At 38.5% G+C, this 17,214-nt stretch overlaps 3 protein-coding genes across 3 annotated transcripts in view; 1 reads left to right on the top strand and 2 right to left on the bottom strand.

The window, feature by feature from the left end:
- PKNH_1460800 (SICAvar, type I) overlaps positions 1–2,622 on the bottom strand; it is a gene marked incomplete at both ends in the record, with an annotated part of 21,019 nt that extends 18,397 nt beyond the window's left edge. The window contains 2 exons of the mRNA XM_039113689.1: positions 1,573–2,419; positions 2,530–2,622. Coding sequence (XP_038970057.1) covers positions 1,573–2,419; positions 2,530–2,622 — 940 coding nt within the window. The remainder of the gene's footprint in view (positions 1–1,572; positions 2,420–2,529) is intronic.
- Positions 2,623–6,748: 4,126 nt separating this feature from the next.
- PKNH_1460700 (mitochondrial carrier protein, putative) lies at positions 6,749–8,513 on the bottom strand (the record flags this gene model as incomplete). The annotated part of the gene is made up of 7 exons (XM_002262451.1): positions 6,749–6,898; positions 7,045–7,106; positions 7,266–7,328; positions 7,418–7,617; positions 7,740–7,818; positions 8,119–8,331; positions 8,501–8,513. 7 exons carry the CDS (start codon positions 8,511–8,513, stop codon positions 6,749–6,751), a joined length of 780 nt encoding a protein of 259 aa, XP_002262487.1.
- Positions 8,514–9,674: 1,161 nt separating this feature from the next.
- On the top strand, positions 9,675–10,985 carry PKNH_1460600 (conserved Plasmodium protein, unknown function; the record flags this gene model as incomplete). The annotated part of the gene is made up of 1 exon (XM_002262450.1): positions 9,675–10,985. One exon carries the CDS (start codon positions 9,675–9,677, stop codon positions 10,983–10,985), a length of 1,311 nt encoding a protein of 436 aa, XP_002262486.1.
- Between the last annotated feature and the right edge of the window lie 6,229 nt (positions 10,986–17,214).

The following is a 17,214-nucleotide window of genomic DNA, read 5'->3' as shown; positions in this document are numbered from 1 at the left end:
TCCTTCCCCCTCCTTTCCTTTTCCTTCCCCTTTTCCCTCCTTCCCCTTCACTCCCCTTTCCTTCCCCTTCCCCTTCCTTCTCCTTACTTCTTTCCTTCTCCTTCTCCTTCACTCCCTTTCCTTTCACTCCCTTTCCCTTTTCTTCCTTCTCCTTTCATATTCCCTTTCCTATTCCCTTTCCTTCTCCTTCCTTCATTCCCTTTCTCTTTCCTTCTCTTTCCTATTCCTTCTTTCCCCTTTCCTTTCCTTCTCCCTTTCCTTCTTTCCCCTTTCCTTTCCTTTCCTTTCCTTCCCCCTCCTTCATTCCCCTTCCTTCACTTCTCCTTTCCTTTCTTAGACCACCTCTCCTTCCTTAGACCACCTCCCCTTCCTTAGACCACCTCTCCTTCCTTAGACCACCTCTCCTTCCTTAGACCACCTCCCCTTCCTTAGACCACCTCTCCTTCCTAAATCACCCCTTCCTTCCTAAATCACCCCTTCCTTCCCCTTCCTTCATTCCTTCCCTTCTCCTTCCTTTCCTTTCCTTTCCTTTCCTTTCCTTTCCTTTCCTTTCCTTTCCTTTCCTTTCCTTTCCTTTCCTTTCCTTTCCTTTCCTTTCCTCTCCCCTTCCTTCCTAAATCACCCCTTCCTTCCCCTTCCTTCATTCCTTCCCTTCTCCTTCCTTTCCTTTCCTTTCCTTTCCTTTCCTTTCCTTTCCTTTCCTTTCCTTTCCTTTCCTTTCCTTTCCTTTCCTTTCCTTTCCTTTCCTTTCCTTTCCTTTCCTTTCATTTCCTTTCTTTTCCTTTCATTTCCTTTCCTTTCCTTTCCTTTCCTTTCCTTTCCTTTCCTTTCCTTTCCTTTCCTTTCCTTTCCTTTCCTTTCCTTTCCTTTCCTTTCCTTTCCTTTCCTTCCCTTAGTCCCTTTCCTTTCCTTCCTTAGACCACCTCCCCTTCCTTAGACCACCTCCCCTTCCTTAGACCACCTCCCCTTCCTTAGACCACCTCCCCTTCCTTAGACCACCTCCCCTTCCTTAGACCACCTCCCCTTCCTTAGACCACCTCCCCTTCCTTAGACCACCTCCCCTTCCTTCCCTTACTTCCTTCCCTTCCTCTTTTCCTTCCTTCTTTCCCTTAGTCCCTTTCCTTCCCCTTCCCTTAATCCCTTTCCTTCCCCTTCCCTTAGTCCCTTTCCTTCCCCTTCCCTTAGTCCCTTTCCTTCCCCTTCCCTTAGTCCCTTTCCTTCCCCTTCCCTTAGTCCCTTTCCTTCCCCTTCCCTTAGTCCCTTTCCTTTCCTTCCTTAGACCACCTCCCCTTCCTTAGACCACCTCCCCTTCCTTAGACCACCTCCCCTTCCTTAGACCACCTCCCCTTCCTTAGACCACCTCCCCTTCCTTAGACCACCTCCCCTTCCTTAGACCACCTCCCCTTCCTTAGACCACCTCCCCTTCCTTAGACCACCTCCCCTTCCTTAGAACAAAAACTTTTTCATTAACACTTTTTTCCCTTAGAACATTTTTCTTTAAACATTTTTTCTTTTTAGAACATTATTTCATTAACATTCTTTTATTTAAAATTTATTTCTATTAATACTTACCTTCATTCTTTTGGGCTGTCTCTCCTACTTTTTCCATTAAGGTGCCTATGTTAGGTGTGGGACCAGCAGTACCATCACCACTTTCTAGGGATTGCTGCAGTGACGTCTTTAAATCTTCGAATGTTAAAGGCACCTCGTCACTTATTAATTCTTTCATTAATTCATTGTTTGTTTTGTCCATTCCGGAAAACTCCGTTAGAATTTCTTTATTCATTTCCTTCTGTTGTTGCAGTTTTGTCTGGTCCCCTTTCATGTGCTCCTTACAGACATTTCCCCGCAGCCCCCACACATACCCCACCCTCCCCGCGCTCCCCACCCTTGTCCCCTTTCCTCTTTCCTCTTTTGCCCATGTTTTAATGGAATCGCCAAGAACCGCTCTTCCGAAGATTAGAGCAATGCGATCAATGTTTCCACATTTCTTCAACTGCTCTTCAGGGTTCTGTCCATTCGTGCTCAAGTGGTACTTCAATTTGCCATCCACGTGGGACGATATCTGCTTTATGATTCCTTCCACTTGGCAATGGTCACCGTATAGTTCGCTGAAAGCGACTGTTCCGACAATACAGCGTGCATAAGCTTTATCATTGGTGAGTTCCGTAACATTCGGTGAATCATCCTCGGCACCCCCACGACCCCCCCGTCTCTTTGTCTCCACACCACTCATGAAATACTTTATTTCAGCAATTCCTTTACATAAATTCTGCAGATAGTGGTCCTTCCCAAGTTCCCCTTCACTCACAAGGTCCTTCGCATCCGTACACAGATCAGATATTTCCTTGGAACCCGGGTGCTTCAGAGACTCCATCAATTTATTCCATTCCTCCTCCAAATTCTTCTTCAATTTCGTCTATGGGAATGATGATACATATATATATGCATGTATATATACGTATATATATATATATATAGATGTATATATATATATATATATATGTGTATATATGTATATGCACTTACTGTAATTTCCTCAGCAGTACCACTTAATTTCCCCTCCCCCCTCAATTTCTCCAGCCATGCCCGCAACAGTGCACTATTCGCTGTTGTCGCCATTGTGTGTCTCCGTCATCAAAAAAATATATATACCATATATATATTATAGAATTACAGAATTAAAAAAAAAACTATATATATATATATATATATATACATATTCTTTCCTTCTCCTCCTCTTCTCTTCCACTCCCCACACCACTCTTTTTTTTTTTTTTTTTTTTGCTACAAAATATTCCTCTATATATATCCTTTCAATTCGACACATACATACATATATATATATATATATATATATTTTCTTCCTTCCTTTTCTTTTCTTCTGGAACAACTACTTTTTTTGGAACTACTCCTTGGAAACTACTTTCTTTTGGAAAGTACTTCTTTTGGAAAGTACTTCTTTTGGAAAGTACTTCTTTTGGAAAGTACTTCTTTTGAAAACTACTTTCTTTGGAAACTACTTCTTTTGAAACTACTCCTTCAAACTACTCCTTGGAAACTACTTCCTTTGGAAACTACTTCTTTTGAAACTACTTCTTTTTGGAAACTACTCCTTTTCAAACTACTCCTTCAAACTACGACTACTACTACCTTTTTCTTTTTTCCTTTTTTCTTTTTTCTTCAGTTATAGGTTATAGGTTACCCGTTTACCCGTTACCTTGTTACCTGTTACCTCCTGTTACCGGTTACTTCCTGTTACCGGTTACTTCCTGTTACCGGTTACTTCCTGTTACCGGTTACTTCCTGTTACCGGTTACTTCCTGTTACCGGTTACTTCCTGTTACCGGTTACTTCCTGTTACCGGTTACTTCCTGTTACCGGTTACTTCCTGTTACCGGTTACTTCCTGTTACCGGTTACTTCCTGTTACCGGTTACTTCCTGTTACCGGTTACTTCCTGTTACCGGTTACTTCCTGTTACCCCGCTCGCCCAAACTCACTCTAAATATCTTCTTTTTCTTTTTTTTCCTTGTTTTCTTCTTCTTCTCTTTTTTTCTTTTTTCTTCTTCTTTTCTTTCTTTCTTTTTCTTTTCTTTCTTTTTTCTTTTCTTTTTCTTTTCCTTCTTTTTTCTTTTCTTTTTCTTTTTCTTTTTCTTTTTCTTTTTCTTTTTCTTTTTCTTTTTCTTTTTCTTTTTTTTTTTTTTTTCTTTTTCTTTTTCTTTTTCTTTTTCTTTTTCTTTTTCTTTTTCTTTTTCTTTTTCTTTTTCTTTTTCTTTTTCTTTTTCTTTTTCTTTTTCTTTTTCTTTTCTTTTTTTCTCTTCCAGGCAGCTTCTTAATAAAAGGAAAGAAGGTTTGAAAAGAAAATAAGAAGGATGAAGGAAGGTTCCTTACGGGATGGGAAAAAGAAAAAGGAAGGTTTAAAGGTTTAGGGGGGGGAAAACAAATAGGGTTCTATAGATAAGGAAAAAGGAAAGTTTCTTAAAGGGGAAGTTAAAAGAAGAAAGAAGGTTTCTTAAAAGGGGGGAAAAGAATGTAAGAAGGTAAAGAAGGTTCCTTATGGGATGGGAAAAAGAAAAAGGAAGGTTTAAAGGTTTAGGAGGGAAAGGTTCTTTTTCCTCGGTTTAGCGTTAGAACAATAAGATATGGCCTGGTATATAACCACCTTAATGGAAGGAAGTAATGTTTGGTTTAAGGGAAGGAATGTAAGAAGAAAAAGAAGGTTTTCTTTTTCCTCCGTTTAGGGTTAGAACAAACAATAAGATATGGCCTCGTATTTTAACGTCCTTAAGGGAGAGAAGGGAAGAAGAAAGTTGAAAATTTTTGTTCTAGGGGAGGGAAGAAGAAGTTGAAAATTTTTGTTTTAGGGAGGGAAGAAGAAAGTTGAAAATTTCTGTTTTAGGGAGGGAAGAAGAAAGTTGAAAATTTTTGTTTTAGGGAGGGAAGGGGAAACTTCTGTTCAGAGGGAAGGGAAGAAAAGTTTTGCTTAAGGAGGGAAAGAAGGAAGGAATGTTTTGTTTATGGGAGGAAAGGAAGGAATGTTTTTTTTTAAGGGAAGGAAGGAAGACGTAGGTTCTTTTTCCTCGGTTTTTTAGAACAATAATATATGGCCTGCTACATAACTCTTTAATGGAGGGAAGGGAAGAAGAAGTTGAAAATTTTTGTTTTAGGGAGAGAAGAGGAAGTTGAAAATTTTTGTTTTTAGGGAGGGAAGGAAGGTTTTCAAGGGGGGAAAAGGAAAAAGAAGGGAGGTTTCCTAAACGGGGAAGAAAAAGAAGGAATGTTCTTTCTCTTCGGTTTAGGGTTAGAACAATAACATATGGCCTGCTACATAACTCCTTAATGGAGGGAAAGGAAGAAGAAGTTGAAAATTTTTGTTTTAGGGAGGGAAGGGGAAACTTCTGTTCAGAGGGAAGGGAAGAAAACTTCTGTTTATGGGAGGAAAAGAGAAGGTTTTAAAAGGGGAAGAAGAAGGCAATTTTAAGGGAGGGGAAAGAAGAAAGAAAAGTTTAAGGAAGGAAAAAAGGAAAAAGGTTTTAAAGAGGGAAAAGAAGGAAGGTTTAGTGGAAAGGAAAGAAGGAAGGTTTAGGGGGAAGGAAAGAAGGTTTAGGGGGAATGAAAGAAGGTTTAGGGGGAATGAAAGAAGAAGGTTTAGGGGGAAGGAAAGAAGGTTTAGGGGGAAGGAAAGAAGGTTTAGGGGGAAGGAAAGAAGTTTTAGGAGGAAGGAAAGAAGTTTTAGGGGGAATGAAAGAAGGTTTAAAGGGAAGGAAAGAAGGATTTTAAAGGGAAGGAAAGTTCTGTTTAAGTAAGGAAAATTCTGTTTAGGGGAAGGAAATTTTTGTTTAGGAGAAGGAATGTTCTGTTTAGGAGAAGGAAGGTTTAGGGTTAAGGAAAGAAGGTTTAGGGGGGTGTAAGGACAGAGTGTTCAGTGGGGGGGGAAGGAAAAGGGAGGTTTAAGGGGGGGAAGGAAAAGGGAGGTTTAAGGGGGGGAAAGGAAGGGTTGTTTATGGGGGGAAAAAGAAAGTAACGTTCCTTAAGGGGGAAAAAGGAAAGAAGGTTTGTTCAGGGGGAAAAATTAAGTAAGGTTCTAAGAGGAAAAGAAAGAAGAAAGAACACTTAATCTCTGGAAAAAAGAAAAGAAAAATAGAAGGTTTCAAGGATTCAGGCATTTCGTGCTCTCGGGGTTTATGCATCAGGGTTTAGGATTTTATATGTAGCTTTTTACTTTGATTTTGCAAATAAATATATCACTAAGAAAATTATGATGAATATATATATTAAATAAGAAAATAGTCCTTAATTGCTGAAGCCTGAACCATAAATTATGAACCCTAAACCCCGAGAACACGAAACCCCCGAATCCTAAAGCGTGAACTTTAAACTGGATTGGTGTACCCTAAAAGTTTAAGCCTACATTCTGCTCCCAGAGTCATACACCTTGCAACCTTATTCCTGAACTATGGAACCTCACTCCCGTACCCTTAATCATGAACCTTCCCGTTCTTCTTTTTTTTTTTTTTAAGATAAAATAAAAAACAAGGAAAAAAATAAAATAAAAAAAAAATCGTATTATGAATTTATGGAGTAGCAGATCGAGGGAAATTGCTATAACTCAGCAATGTAAAAAGTCAATGTGTGGAATGTCTGCTGAACTGGATGAACGAGACCCAACCACATAAACGTAATAGTGGAGCGATAGCCATGTTGTCCCAATGTTTTTTCTTTGCAGCTTCAAAGGGGTGGGCTCGAAGAAGCTCATCCTTATTTCAGAAATGCACAATCCCGTAACTTCCTAACTGCGTGATTGACAGATCGCATTCGATAATAGGATGGCACCGCTATAATGTTCCCTGCCGTTTACACAGAATGTTAAGCAATCCCTTACACAAAAATAACAACCATAAGTTTAATAAATCGTCCCAAATGAGAAAAAATCTACGACGCCAAAAAGGTTAAGTAAGTTCACACATTAAAAAGGGATTAAAAGGGATTAACATTAAACTGCATAATTTGGGATAGTCAGAAAAAAAAATAAAAATGCTAAATGTGCATGCAAAAAGGCGAAACATATTTTTAAAAGGATTAAAACAAAACGAAACACCCACATGGAGCGCGCTTGTTCCAAAATCATGGAACACTTCATCATTCTGCGCTAAAATGGGTGCATGCAACGTGGCGCTATTCTGTTCATAAGAAAGGCACTTCTGGATAGGTTGATGTACAAATTCGTACACCGCACTCTGTATGTGCTATTCCTTTTTAAAGGAGAAAAATCTAAGGGACCCAAAGAAGATGAGCCCCCCAAAGAATAAGTAGAGCGACCGAAAACAGCATCCTCTGTAGAATGTCATATATCCTTCTTCTGCAATCTCTGTGACAGTTTCTATGTAGGATTTCCCCTGAACAGTTTTTTTTTTTTTTGGGGGGGGGGGGGTTAACAATGTGTTCGAGCATGGAAAAAAGGGGCGACAAGCACACGGATGTGAACATGTACCAGCGAATATATTGACATATTTTTGGAATGCCACCAATTTCCGGTTCATACGTATATAATTTGCCTAGACTTTATCACGTCCAAAGGGGTAGTTAAAAACCCAGCGATTCCACCTGAAAGGAATGGAGTGAAAATGGTAAAGATGTCATTTGGCCTACCCCCCTCAAGCAGACAAAGCGTATAATGCATAACACGGAATGCGTAGAACGTAGGTTAAGCACAATTCGTTCAGGGTACACTCATCACTGTCCCTGCCCTCCTTTTTCGCCAACCTGCAAGTCCGCCGCATATGGCTGACGTTATTGAGGGGTACTTCTTGGAAAATTTGCCAAAATCTGTAAAAATGAAAAAAAGTATGGGAAGAGTGCGCTGTTACACAAAGCTAGGAAATTTTGTGATGCGCCTGACCTCCCCTCCATTGCACCTTTCTTGGCCTTTTCCTTAAGGGTTTCCCACAGGAAGTATTGAATGCAGTCAAAGGGAATTTCCCGAACGATCATAACGAAATAGCTTTTTCCTAAAAAAGACATCAGGCCTTCCCTTTGCGTGACTTCGTAGATTGTCCTTAACACGGAAGTATTTCCAGACACCTGCATTCTCTGCTTCACTATTTCGAATGGCACCCTGTCAAGATAAAAAAAAAAAAAGATTCCCCATGTCGTGCCGCAAGCGCAGGTAGTGGAGATAGCGACCGTCCGGGTGTGTTAACGTGTCTTCCAATTGTTTCTCCATTTTTCTCTTCTTACCTCACTGTACAAGCTGTAATCTCCGCCACGCTTGTTGAAATTAAGTACAAATTCGTTTTGCTTATATTTTCTCTATTTTCTACGCAAAATGGAGAAAAATAAAAAAATAAAAAATTTCCCCGGAAAAATTATCGTCCCATTTTATGACTGTCAACCCCGTGTATTCAGAATCGCGAACAACGAAACGAGAACAGTTCACAGAAGCAACAGCTCCCGGGTGTGTATGCGTGTGTGTGCAAAAGGATACAATTGGGGGGAAGTAAAAATGGATAAAAGGTCTAATTTCCCTATGTTTTTCTTTTTTTTTCTTTTTTTTTTTAAAAAATTTCAATTTTAAATGTACACAATGTCACTTCTGTGTGGAGGAGAAGAAGCATACCTGTCAGTAACTTCTTGGATAATTCATAGAAGCAGTAAAAGAAAGCGCTAGCTGGAACTGTTCCAACTAAGGTTGGCAAAATCCCACTATACAACTTCTTTATGTCAGAAAATGAGAAAGATTTTTTGGCCTGAGCATTCGTTTTTATGCTGTCAATGGGGTACAGAACGGCGTCAACGGTCACTCCAGATAGGGCTCCCGTTACAAAATTGTCTGTTAAAAGGGGGAAGGAGGAGGCATGAAAATGGAAAGTGACGTGCTGGACGAGTGACCAAACGTTTATGTGGGTCACCCAGCGTGAAGGTATATCTTCCCTCGGTGCTCTAATCACGTGTATCTTCTTAACACATCTACAATTCTATTTTTCCTTTTTTGGTATTACGAAAGTGCTCCATGATTGGTACTGCTTCGAGAAGGACGACGCGAAATAGGGCTTCTTCACTAAGTCGCTCGGACAAAAGAAAAGGAGGAAATACAGCCTAAAACGGTGAAGCGTAATATGATGAACAAATTTGCTCCATAAATTCTTTTCCCAATATGGGTGTAATCATTAAAAAGGGCATCTTCCTGCAGAAGCGCAAAGTCGTAACGCAAATGGTTTGGGAGAAGGTGTAAACAGGAGAAACGAGTTAGATCATTTTACACGTTGAAACATGCTGCTCATCGATTGGCTTCCTCTGCAAAAGTTCCGACAGGTGTGTGTTCACTTTTTTTTGCGCTTGCATTCTTCCTTTCCTGCTCCTCCCCTTAAATGCATCATCGATTCTCGTAAAAAGCAGGCAACATCGGGAAACTGACTTCGCCTTCTACGCTGACTTAAAGTGCTATTTTGCCTTTTTAAATGGTGCCTCATGTTTCACCAATTTAATCTGCTTGGAGTGGTTCCTTTGTGGGGAATCGTTCTAATGAAAGATGTCGAAAGAATCGACTCGCCCATGGAAAGGGGCAGAACGGGACACATAAAACGAAAGGAAGGAACCCTCCCCAATCATGGAGTAAAACCACTATTCTACATTTCTGTTTCGTTCCTTCCCCTGACGTGCAACAAAGAAAAAAAAAAAAAAAAAAAAAATACGCGCCATGTGGACCCGTCTCCCTGTCAACAGGTGATTATTGTACAGGAGAAGTGTAAAATGCCAACCGAAGAGGGTTCACTCCATTTGTGGCAAAATTCTATCCATGAAGGAAGAAAAAAAAAAAAAAAAAAATTCAAAACGTCCACGCGTGGGGGGCGCGTCGAAAAATGTTCAGCCTCTTGGGGTGCCATGGATCGGAAAAATTGGAAAAAAAAAAAAAGAAAAATCATCAAAAAGGAAAGGTGCGAAATGAGAAAAATTGTGCAGAAAAAAAAGAAAACGCAAAAAAAAATAACGCAACATGAAAAGAAAGGACGCCACACAAAAGGAGATAGTGGAAGCACAAATACAGATAACTCCACCTCAAAACTGTTCCAAGGGAATAAACTGATGCAGCCTTAACTTAATATCATCCCAAAAGAAGGGGCGCAAAAAGCCGCAAGAAGAACTCCACAGCGTGTAAAGCAAATTATTGACACAATGGAGAAGAATCTGGAGAAGGGAATTGCTATCATTCGAAACCTAGCGCAGAAATACAAAAAGACCATTCTGCAGCGGTTAAACCCCAAGACGCAGAAAAGCATCAACAAAAAAAAAAAAAGAAAAAAAAAACATACATTTAAAAACTTCCAAAAGAAACAAAATGACAGAAAGAGAAAGGAAGAAAAAATGAAAAAGCTAGACAATTATCTGATTAACCAGGAGAACGAGCTGGATTTCCATGAAAACTATTCCTTGTTTAGCAAATTTAATGCTAATGCGGATAACCTTTTTTACAATCCCCATGATAATAACATGAAAACCCACTTAATAAGCAAAAAAGCAGAAGGAAAAAATGGTGAAAGTAAGGACACACCAGTTAAGGACAATTTTCTCGATTCTTTGAATTCACTAAAATTTAGAATTAAACAGAAAATTCAAGAAAACAACGATCTGCTGTCTCTGCAAACACGTAATATGCTAAGACAGAGCAGTAAAGAACAGCTAAAAGGGAATTCCAGCTGGGGGCCAAACAAAATTGCTACCCCAGGGAATAACGCCAAAAGGGCTCTTAAAAAGGCAAACGGTTTGAATAAAGAACAGATAGATAATGTAAGCACCAAAATGAAGAAAAATAAAAACTGGTCTGAAGCGGAAAAAACTTTTAGTGCTAAGTGCGGACAAACCTGTAGCACTTCGTTCCCTCATCAAATGGGAGGTAAGGATAAGGGAGTAAGTCCACTTCCTGTTAATTCTGGACAAATAATCGATGACGCCCTTTTCCCAAAAGACGAATTATTTACAGAGGGGGAAAGTAACACCTTAGTGTTCGGGAAGAACAATTTTGAAAGCATTAACAAAATTGTCGAAGTTTCCCTGAAGGAAAAAGAGCAAGGTAAAAATGGAAAGATGGGCGAAGCTGAGAGATCATTATCTTCTCAATTTATCCAGCAATGCAGAAATGAGCAAACTACTCCGAACCAACTGGGGGAATCTTGCGCAGATGATTTTTTTAAAGATGAAAATAATAAGGACAATCAGGTGACGCCAGAGAAGAATTTCCAAAGTGACTTTCGAGAAGGAGGCGGAAGTCGTCTTCGAACGGCTAACCCAGACGACGTTAGCCACCCCACAGAAAACGCGCAAGGGGGAAAAGCAGGCGAGAAAAATATATCCACTCGAAGTGAAGCAAACCACGATTTAGACTTTCTGCAGGATGAAGCAACGCCCTTAAAGGAGGACAACTGCTTTGATTTGTTCTTTAACGAGACCATGGCAACCCCAACCATATTTCAGAGGAGAAGGCATTAGTTTGTGTAATATACTTACGTATTATTCCTCCTTCGAATGCTCCATATCTTTGGCCCCATTTTAATGCTACATTTTTTTGCCCCATTTTAATGCTATCTTCTGTGACCCCTCTTCAGTCCGCCTCCTTTTATTCCCCTTTTTTGTTTTTCCCTTTAAATTGTGCAAATGCGGAAGCCAATTTTGTACCCACAGGTTTCTTCAATGTAAGGCATTTGTTCATTACCACGATGATACACCTACGCACACATGCTCGTGAAAAAGCTTTCATCACAGCATATATTTTTCCCGCTGAATCGACATATATGCGCCAGCCCACCCCTTTTTTTTTGTGTTTGAAAATGATAAAACAGTTGATATTATATTCCACATTTCTGTGGATAACTTTCCCCACATTGAATTCGGAAGCCTTGGTTTAGGTACCCACTTTTCACGAGCGCTTCGATCAAACTTCTGAAGATTACTCCTATTTGCGCTGTTTCCACAAATATGGAATAATGTTCCGCTACAATTAGCCCATTGGAGGGGGTGGGAGTCACCCTGCCCCACATACACTGCTGGGGCGCGAAAGCAAAGTCCATCGGACGTTGCAATATTTATATTCCATTCCACGTACTTTCACTTTCTATGTGGCTTAATCGAAGTGGAGGGTAAGATGACACATGAGCTACTTAAAATTAGGGTAATGGATGCCTTTTTAGCATTTGCAAAGGTAAAAGTTACATTCTAAAATAAATCGCTCGATAAAATATTTTTTGTACCAATAATGGGCGCTAAGTGGGTAAAATAACACGTACTGCCCGCGGTACACCTTTCCAGTGTGATGCGTACGCATAGCTTTTTAGGTACTTCCTTTTTTGGGTACTTTCCTGGGGCACTTTTTTGCGTATTCTTTGGGTACTTTTTTCCGTTCACTTTTGCCCAGTGCAGATACAGGCGGAGCCTCACGCACCACATACAAACCGCGGAAGAGGGGCGACTGACTGACCATGAATAATTGCAACACTTGTTGAGGCAGCGAAAATGCGCAGTTACGACATCCCCAATGCGTGGCCATAAAAATGGAATTTTAGCAAAGACATTTTGGTTTATCACTTTACCGTGGCATGTTGAACAAATTGCGAAATTCTTAAAATGAATAAAACTGCGGAAGAAAAAATTTCGCGTACGTGTACGCGTTTTTTTTCTTAATAATAACAGCCTTATTTTTGCATGCAACCATTTGAAAATTTTGCTAATGGTGCAAATTTTCGTCTTGTACGCGAAAATGCCTACCTTCGCATAAAAGCGGCAATTTGAACGTCGACAATGTGGTCAGCGTGTATCTACAAGAAAACCACTTGAGGTGAGTAAGAGGATAAACACTTTTTCGTGTCCCTCTGTATACATCTATGCACGTGCAAAAGTGCTCATGGTTGACTTGCATACCTTACTATGACTTCCTTTCTCACAGAGGACTTGGCAATTTCGGAAGAATGTACACACGACGTACGCAGATAAAAACAAGTGCCACATTTTTTATATCGACGTGTGAACATACGTGTAATGTAAATGACAAAATATACTAAAAAAAAAAAAAAAAAAGTCTTACAATTGTGAATGCATTTTTCTTTTTCTCGTATCGTTATGAGATGCCATAACGCATAACCAGTTTTGCCCCTTTGCTCATCAAATTTTGGCTGCCACATTTCTACCTCTTCTTTGGATAACAAATCTGTTATCTACATTATTTCGTTGACTTAAGTATGAACCTCCTTCCCCAGTGGTGATCTTTACACAATTACTACTTTGGGTATTCCACATTGGAGGGTTCCATTTTTGCTTATTCCCCTTGCTCCTCACCCATCGCTTCGAACTTTTCCCGTTCTCCTTCACGCCACATGTGATTGTGGCTGTGCGTACATGTAGAGTGACGGGAGCGAACCCGCGAAACGTTTTCAAGGGAACGCGGAAATAATACCCCTGTGAAAGGAAATTACGAAAATAACGGGGCCTACTTGCGCATTGTGGACGTTTTTTTGCATATTAAGAAAAAGACTCATATGAACACAAAATATGAATAAAATTCTGTGCTAAAAATTACACACCAAATTTATTAATCAATTGCACACAAAATATGAGCATGGAAAAAAAAAAAAAAGGCTCACTACGTATAATTGTTGTATTGGCTACCTATAACGGTGACCTCGTGGCTTTCTTTTAATTAACAGTTCAGAATTTTTTTTTCTCCTTTTGGTACATAAATATATATATATAAGTGTACGAAAGTAAAAATGCCCAAATGTACAAATATGTAGATTTATAAATACATAGATATATGTGTGTATAAATGTATGCTAGCACAAATGTATATATAATATATGCAATCTACGTATGCTCCCATACACCAGACGAACATTTACGCACAAGCTAGCCACCTTGCAGCTAAACCACTAAATTTTTGCTGTACTCACAAGTGTACTTTTTTTTTTTTTTTTTTTTTTTTTCCATGACGCACAGTACATATTTTTACTGTACACCTGACCACGGATGGGTGAAAAGGAAGGAAGTAGCTCTGAGACGTATATTCATTAGCACATATGTACGTACTTTGTTCTTCTTTCTTTGGTATGTCCTTTAATTGAACTTTTTCTATATTAGGGCTTCTCCCATTTGTGGGTCCCTTAATTGTTCCCCATCCTTGTACACATGTACATACTACCCGTTTCCGTCCAAGGCATTTTTATTAATCCACATGCCCTGACCCATTTTTAACCGCATTTCGATGTCATTTTTTTTTTTTTTTTTTTTTTTTTTTTAAATTTTGTCCCTAAGTTTTTAACACTGTACTCCTTTTTTTTTTTAATTATTTTAACGTTCATATATTTTTTTGCATTTTTATATTTTTCTTTTAAGCATTAAATTTTTTTTTTTTTTTTTTCTTTTTATTGTATTCTTCTGTTTTATTTTACACTTTCCTCTTTTTTTTTCTACCATTGCTTCTCGTCACCTGCAAATGTTAGAAAACTGGAACATTTCATTTACAACAGTTTTTTTTTATCATATGTTATATGATAAAAGGAGGAAGCAAGATACATTCCTTTGAAATCGTAATATAAGTAAAAAGGAGTAAGCATGTGTTTTGCTGTGTAATTGTCCTTTTGTATTTTTTTTTTATTATTTATTTATTTTTTTTTTTTTTGCGTATAACAGCGCAATATTACGAGCATTGCTATTTCCATTTCTATGTGCTCCTATTTATCTACATACATGTGTAACCGTACTTGTACGTTCGGATAACCCTCCAGCGTATGTAGTAGTAACCTACTTTAACATTACACTCTCCCGAATGCGTAATTTTCGTGTGCACATGTATACCTTCAAGTCCATGCATAAATAAGGGACACACATATTGCTGAATTCATGTATAATCACCACCACACTGCGCGTTCTTGTTATAGTGGCACCACCCTCTCTTTTTACCTTCCTTGTGGAAGCCTTTTTTTTTTTTTTTTTTACACATAAATTTAAACGCTGAAGTGTTTAAAGTCGTAATTTATATTCTTTTTTTTTTTTTTTACATTTTAAAATTTACGTTAATTCCAGAAAAAGCAAGGCACACACCTGCGTGCTACGGTGCGCCGATTTTATTTTTTGTCAAACAGCACATGTAGGTTGCAGGTTTTAGTAGATGCAACTACGTTGGCGTTGATCTTGGCGTATCGCTCATTTTAGCGTTTACATTTGCTTTTTCGTCTACACCTGTATAAACATTTTACACCCATGCATGCTGCAGGCATATACAAACACGCGCCCGTACATCAGTGTAGCGAGTCATCAGACAACCTGTGTATCCGTCCATAGAGCGTGCAAATGAACCACTTTGCATCAATTTCGCACTCAATTTTGTGTAAATAAAATTTTGTATTTCGCAAGTGAGAAATCTATCATTTGGGGGAGGGGAACGAAATACGTACTCACCAACCCTCCACACAGGTAGCAAACGTGCAATCAGCATTTATCTGATGCCTTTACAGTCAACAGTGGAACATTGTGGTGTGATACACACACGTATATGAGCCTGAATACATGTTTGCATTATCCTGGCGCATGCGCGTGCAAGTGTCCACTTCTATCTCATTTCATTCCATTTCTTGACGCTCCTGCAAGCACATATATGTATGAATGCATGCATATGTGCTCGCGCACATCGAACCTTTTTAATAAAAAGCATCATAACTGATTCATGATCCATAACTTACCAGTTTATGTAAACTGAACACCTTTCCACTTAGCGCACAAGTCCCATAGACAGTACTTGCGCTTTTATGTTTGCATATGTTACCTTTCCAACGAAGGAGATATATACATGTAGCACACGTTTATGCGAAACATACGTGCATGCGCGAGTATAACATATACACAAATTTCATGTCCGCGTACTTTGAAAAAAAAAAAAAAAAAAGTGGCACAATTTGGCATTATGTAGAACGCAGCATGCGTATGCACAAATGTGGAGCATTTTTCCAACAATCGTTATATGAAAACTGTTACATATGTTTGTAAACGAGGAGTAATCACTTTATTATTTATTTTATTTATTATTTTTCTTTTTTTCATATTTATGCAACGACGAACCGTGCAACAACATCTGCCATTTTGTATCATAAGTGAATCAACCTTTTCGTGCGCAAAAAAAAAAGTAATAATAATAAAATATACAATCGAATGATCTAACGATCTTATTCGTATAGCGCGAACATTGAAGGAAAAAAATTTTGAGTGTGAAAAAAGAAAGAGGAGGGAAAATAAAATGTAAGATAATTTTTCCTGCCTCCCTACTCACATTTTTTTCCATAGATCTGTTCTGATGCACAGCTTTTGCGGTTGCGCCAGTTTACGTTCACCGATGTTGAGTGTCGTAGCGGGGAACGCACGTATTCTACGTACGGTGTGCGAGTGTAAATGAATTTTTTTTTTTTTTTTCACCCTTTTTTTCGTGTTTTAAAAATATCCTCGCCCGCCTATCTATTTTTTTTTTTTTTTTTTTTTTCTTTGCGCACATAAATAGTCGCGTGTAATAATCCGTGTATAACGCAGCGAATGTTCGTTCCATCCTAGCTTTTTTTCTTTTTTTTTTTTTTGCCTGTATTCTTGAAAAGCGCATAGAGGCATATAGAGCAAAACCTTTTCGGCCCTATTATGAGCCACTGCGTGTATCTTCACACGTGCGTGCGAATGTGCTTCTGTCGTGGAATTTCCCGCGGAAGATCGCATTTTGTACATTGCGTTAATTTCCGATATATTTTTCCCTTTTTTTTCTCACAAAAGGGCACCTTGAAGTTTCTACCTTGCGTGAATTTTTTTTCATTCTTCTTTATTATTATTTTATTATTTTTTTTTGTCCTTTTTTTTTTTTTTTTTTGCGTTTTCCTCCCTTTCCATTTTATTCTCTCCCCTTTTTTGTTAAAAAATAAAAGTTAGAATAAATCTAACACGCGAGACGCCTTCTCAGCCGCGAAAATGATAACACATGGTAGCTCTGCATGCACACTCTGCAAATAGAGCATAATGTGACATCTTAATAGACCTTTTTTTTTTCTTATCGCTATTCCGAAATAGATATATTTTTTTATTGCAATTTCGTAGCGTACCTTTCCTGTTGCAGTTCTTCGCAGCCATTTTTATTAGTGCATTTTTCTTTTTTTGTTTTCTTCTTGATTATCATAAAGCGCGTTTGCGTGCGCGGCGCAGCCCCATAATTTTTTGATCCATACATTTTCACGATATATATATATATATTTTTTTCGTATATTACAGCATATACGAATTACGAAACCCTTTTTTGTGTTACACACAGGGACGAATGCGTGCGCCGGCATTTTTGCAGTTGGTATTTTTTAGGATCAATTTTTTTTTTTTTAAATACAGATATGTAGATGTGTAGATACCAACATATGCTTGCATCGGACAGTCTGCATTGTAAATTTTTTTTTCTTTCCATTTTTTTTCTCTTTTCTTTCTCAAACACAACATTGTGATAGTCGCCACCCTTCGCAAAGGCCCAATGCGACAGTGTGATTTTTTGCTTTTTTTTTTTCTTTACCTTCCTTGAACAGATTTACTACATTTCGTTCTGAGCGAATAGTACTGCTTCGCACATGACAATTCTATTTATGTCAAAAATACGTTTGTTTCGGTTATAATATATATTTTTTTTTCTTTTCTTTTCCTTTTTTTTTTTTTTTTTTTT

This window comes from Plasmodium knowlesi (assembly GCF_000006355.2).
Source record: "Plasmodium knowlesi strain H genome assembly, chromosome: 14".
Lineage (NCBI taxonomy): Eukaryota > Apicomplexa > Aconoidasida > Haemosporida > Plasmodiidae > Plasmodium > Plasmodium knowlesi.
Note: the sequence above shows the minus strand (reverse complement) of the source record. Positions and strands in the feature narration are given on the sequence as shown.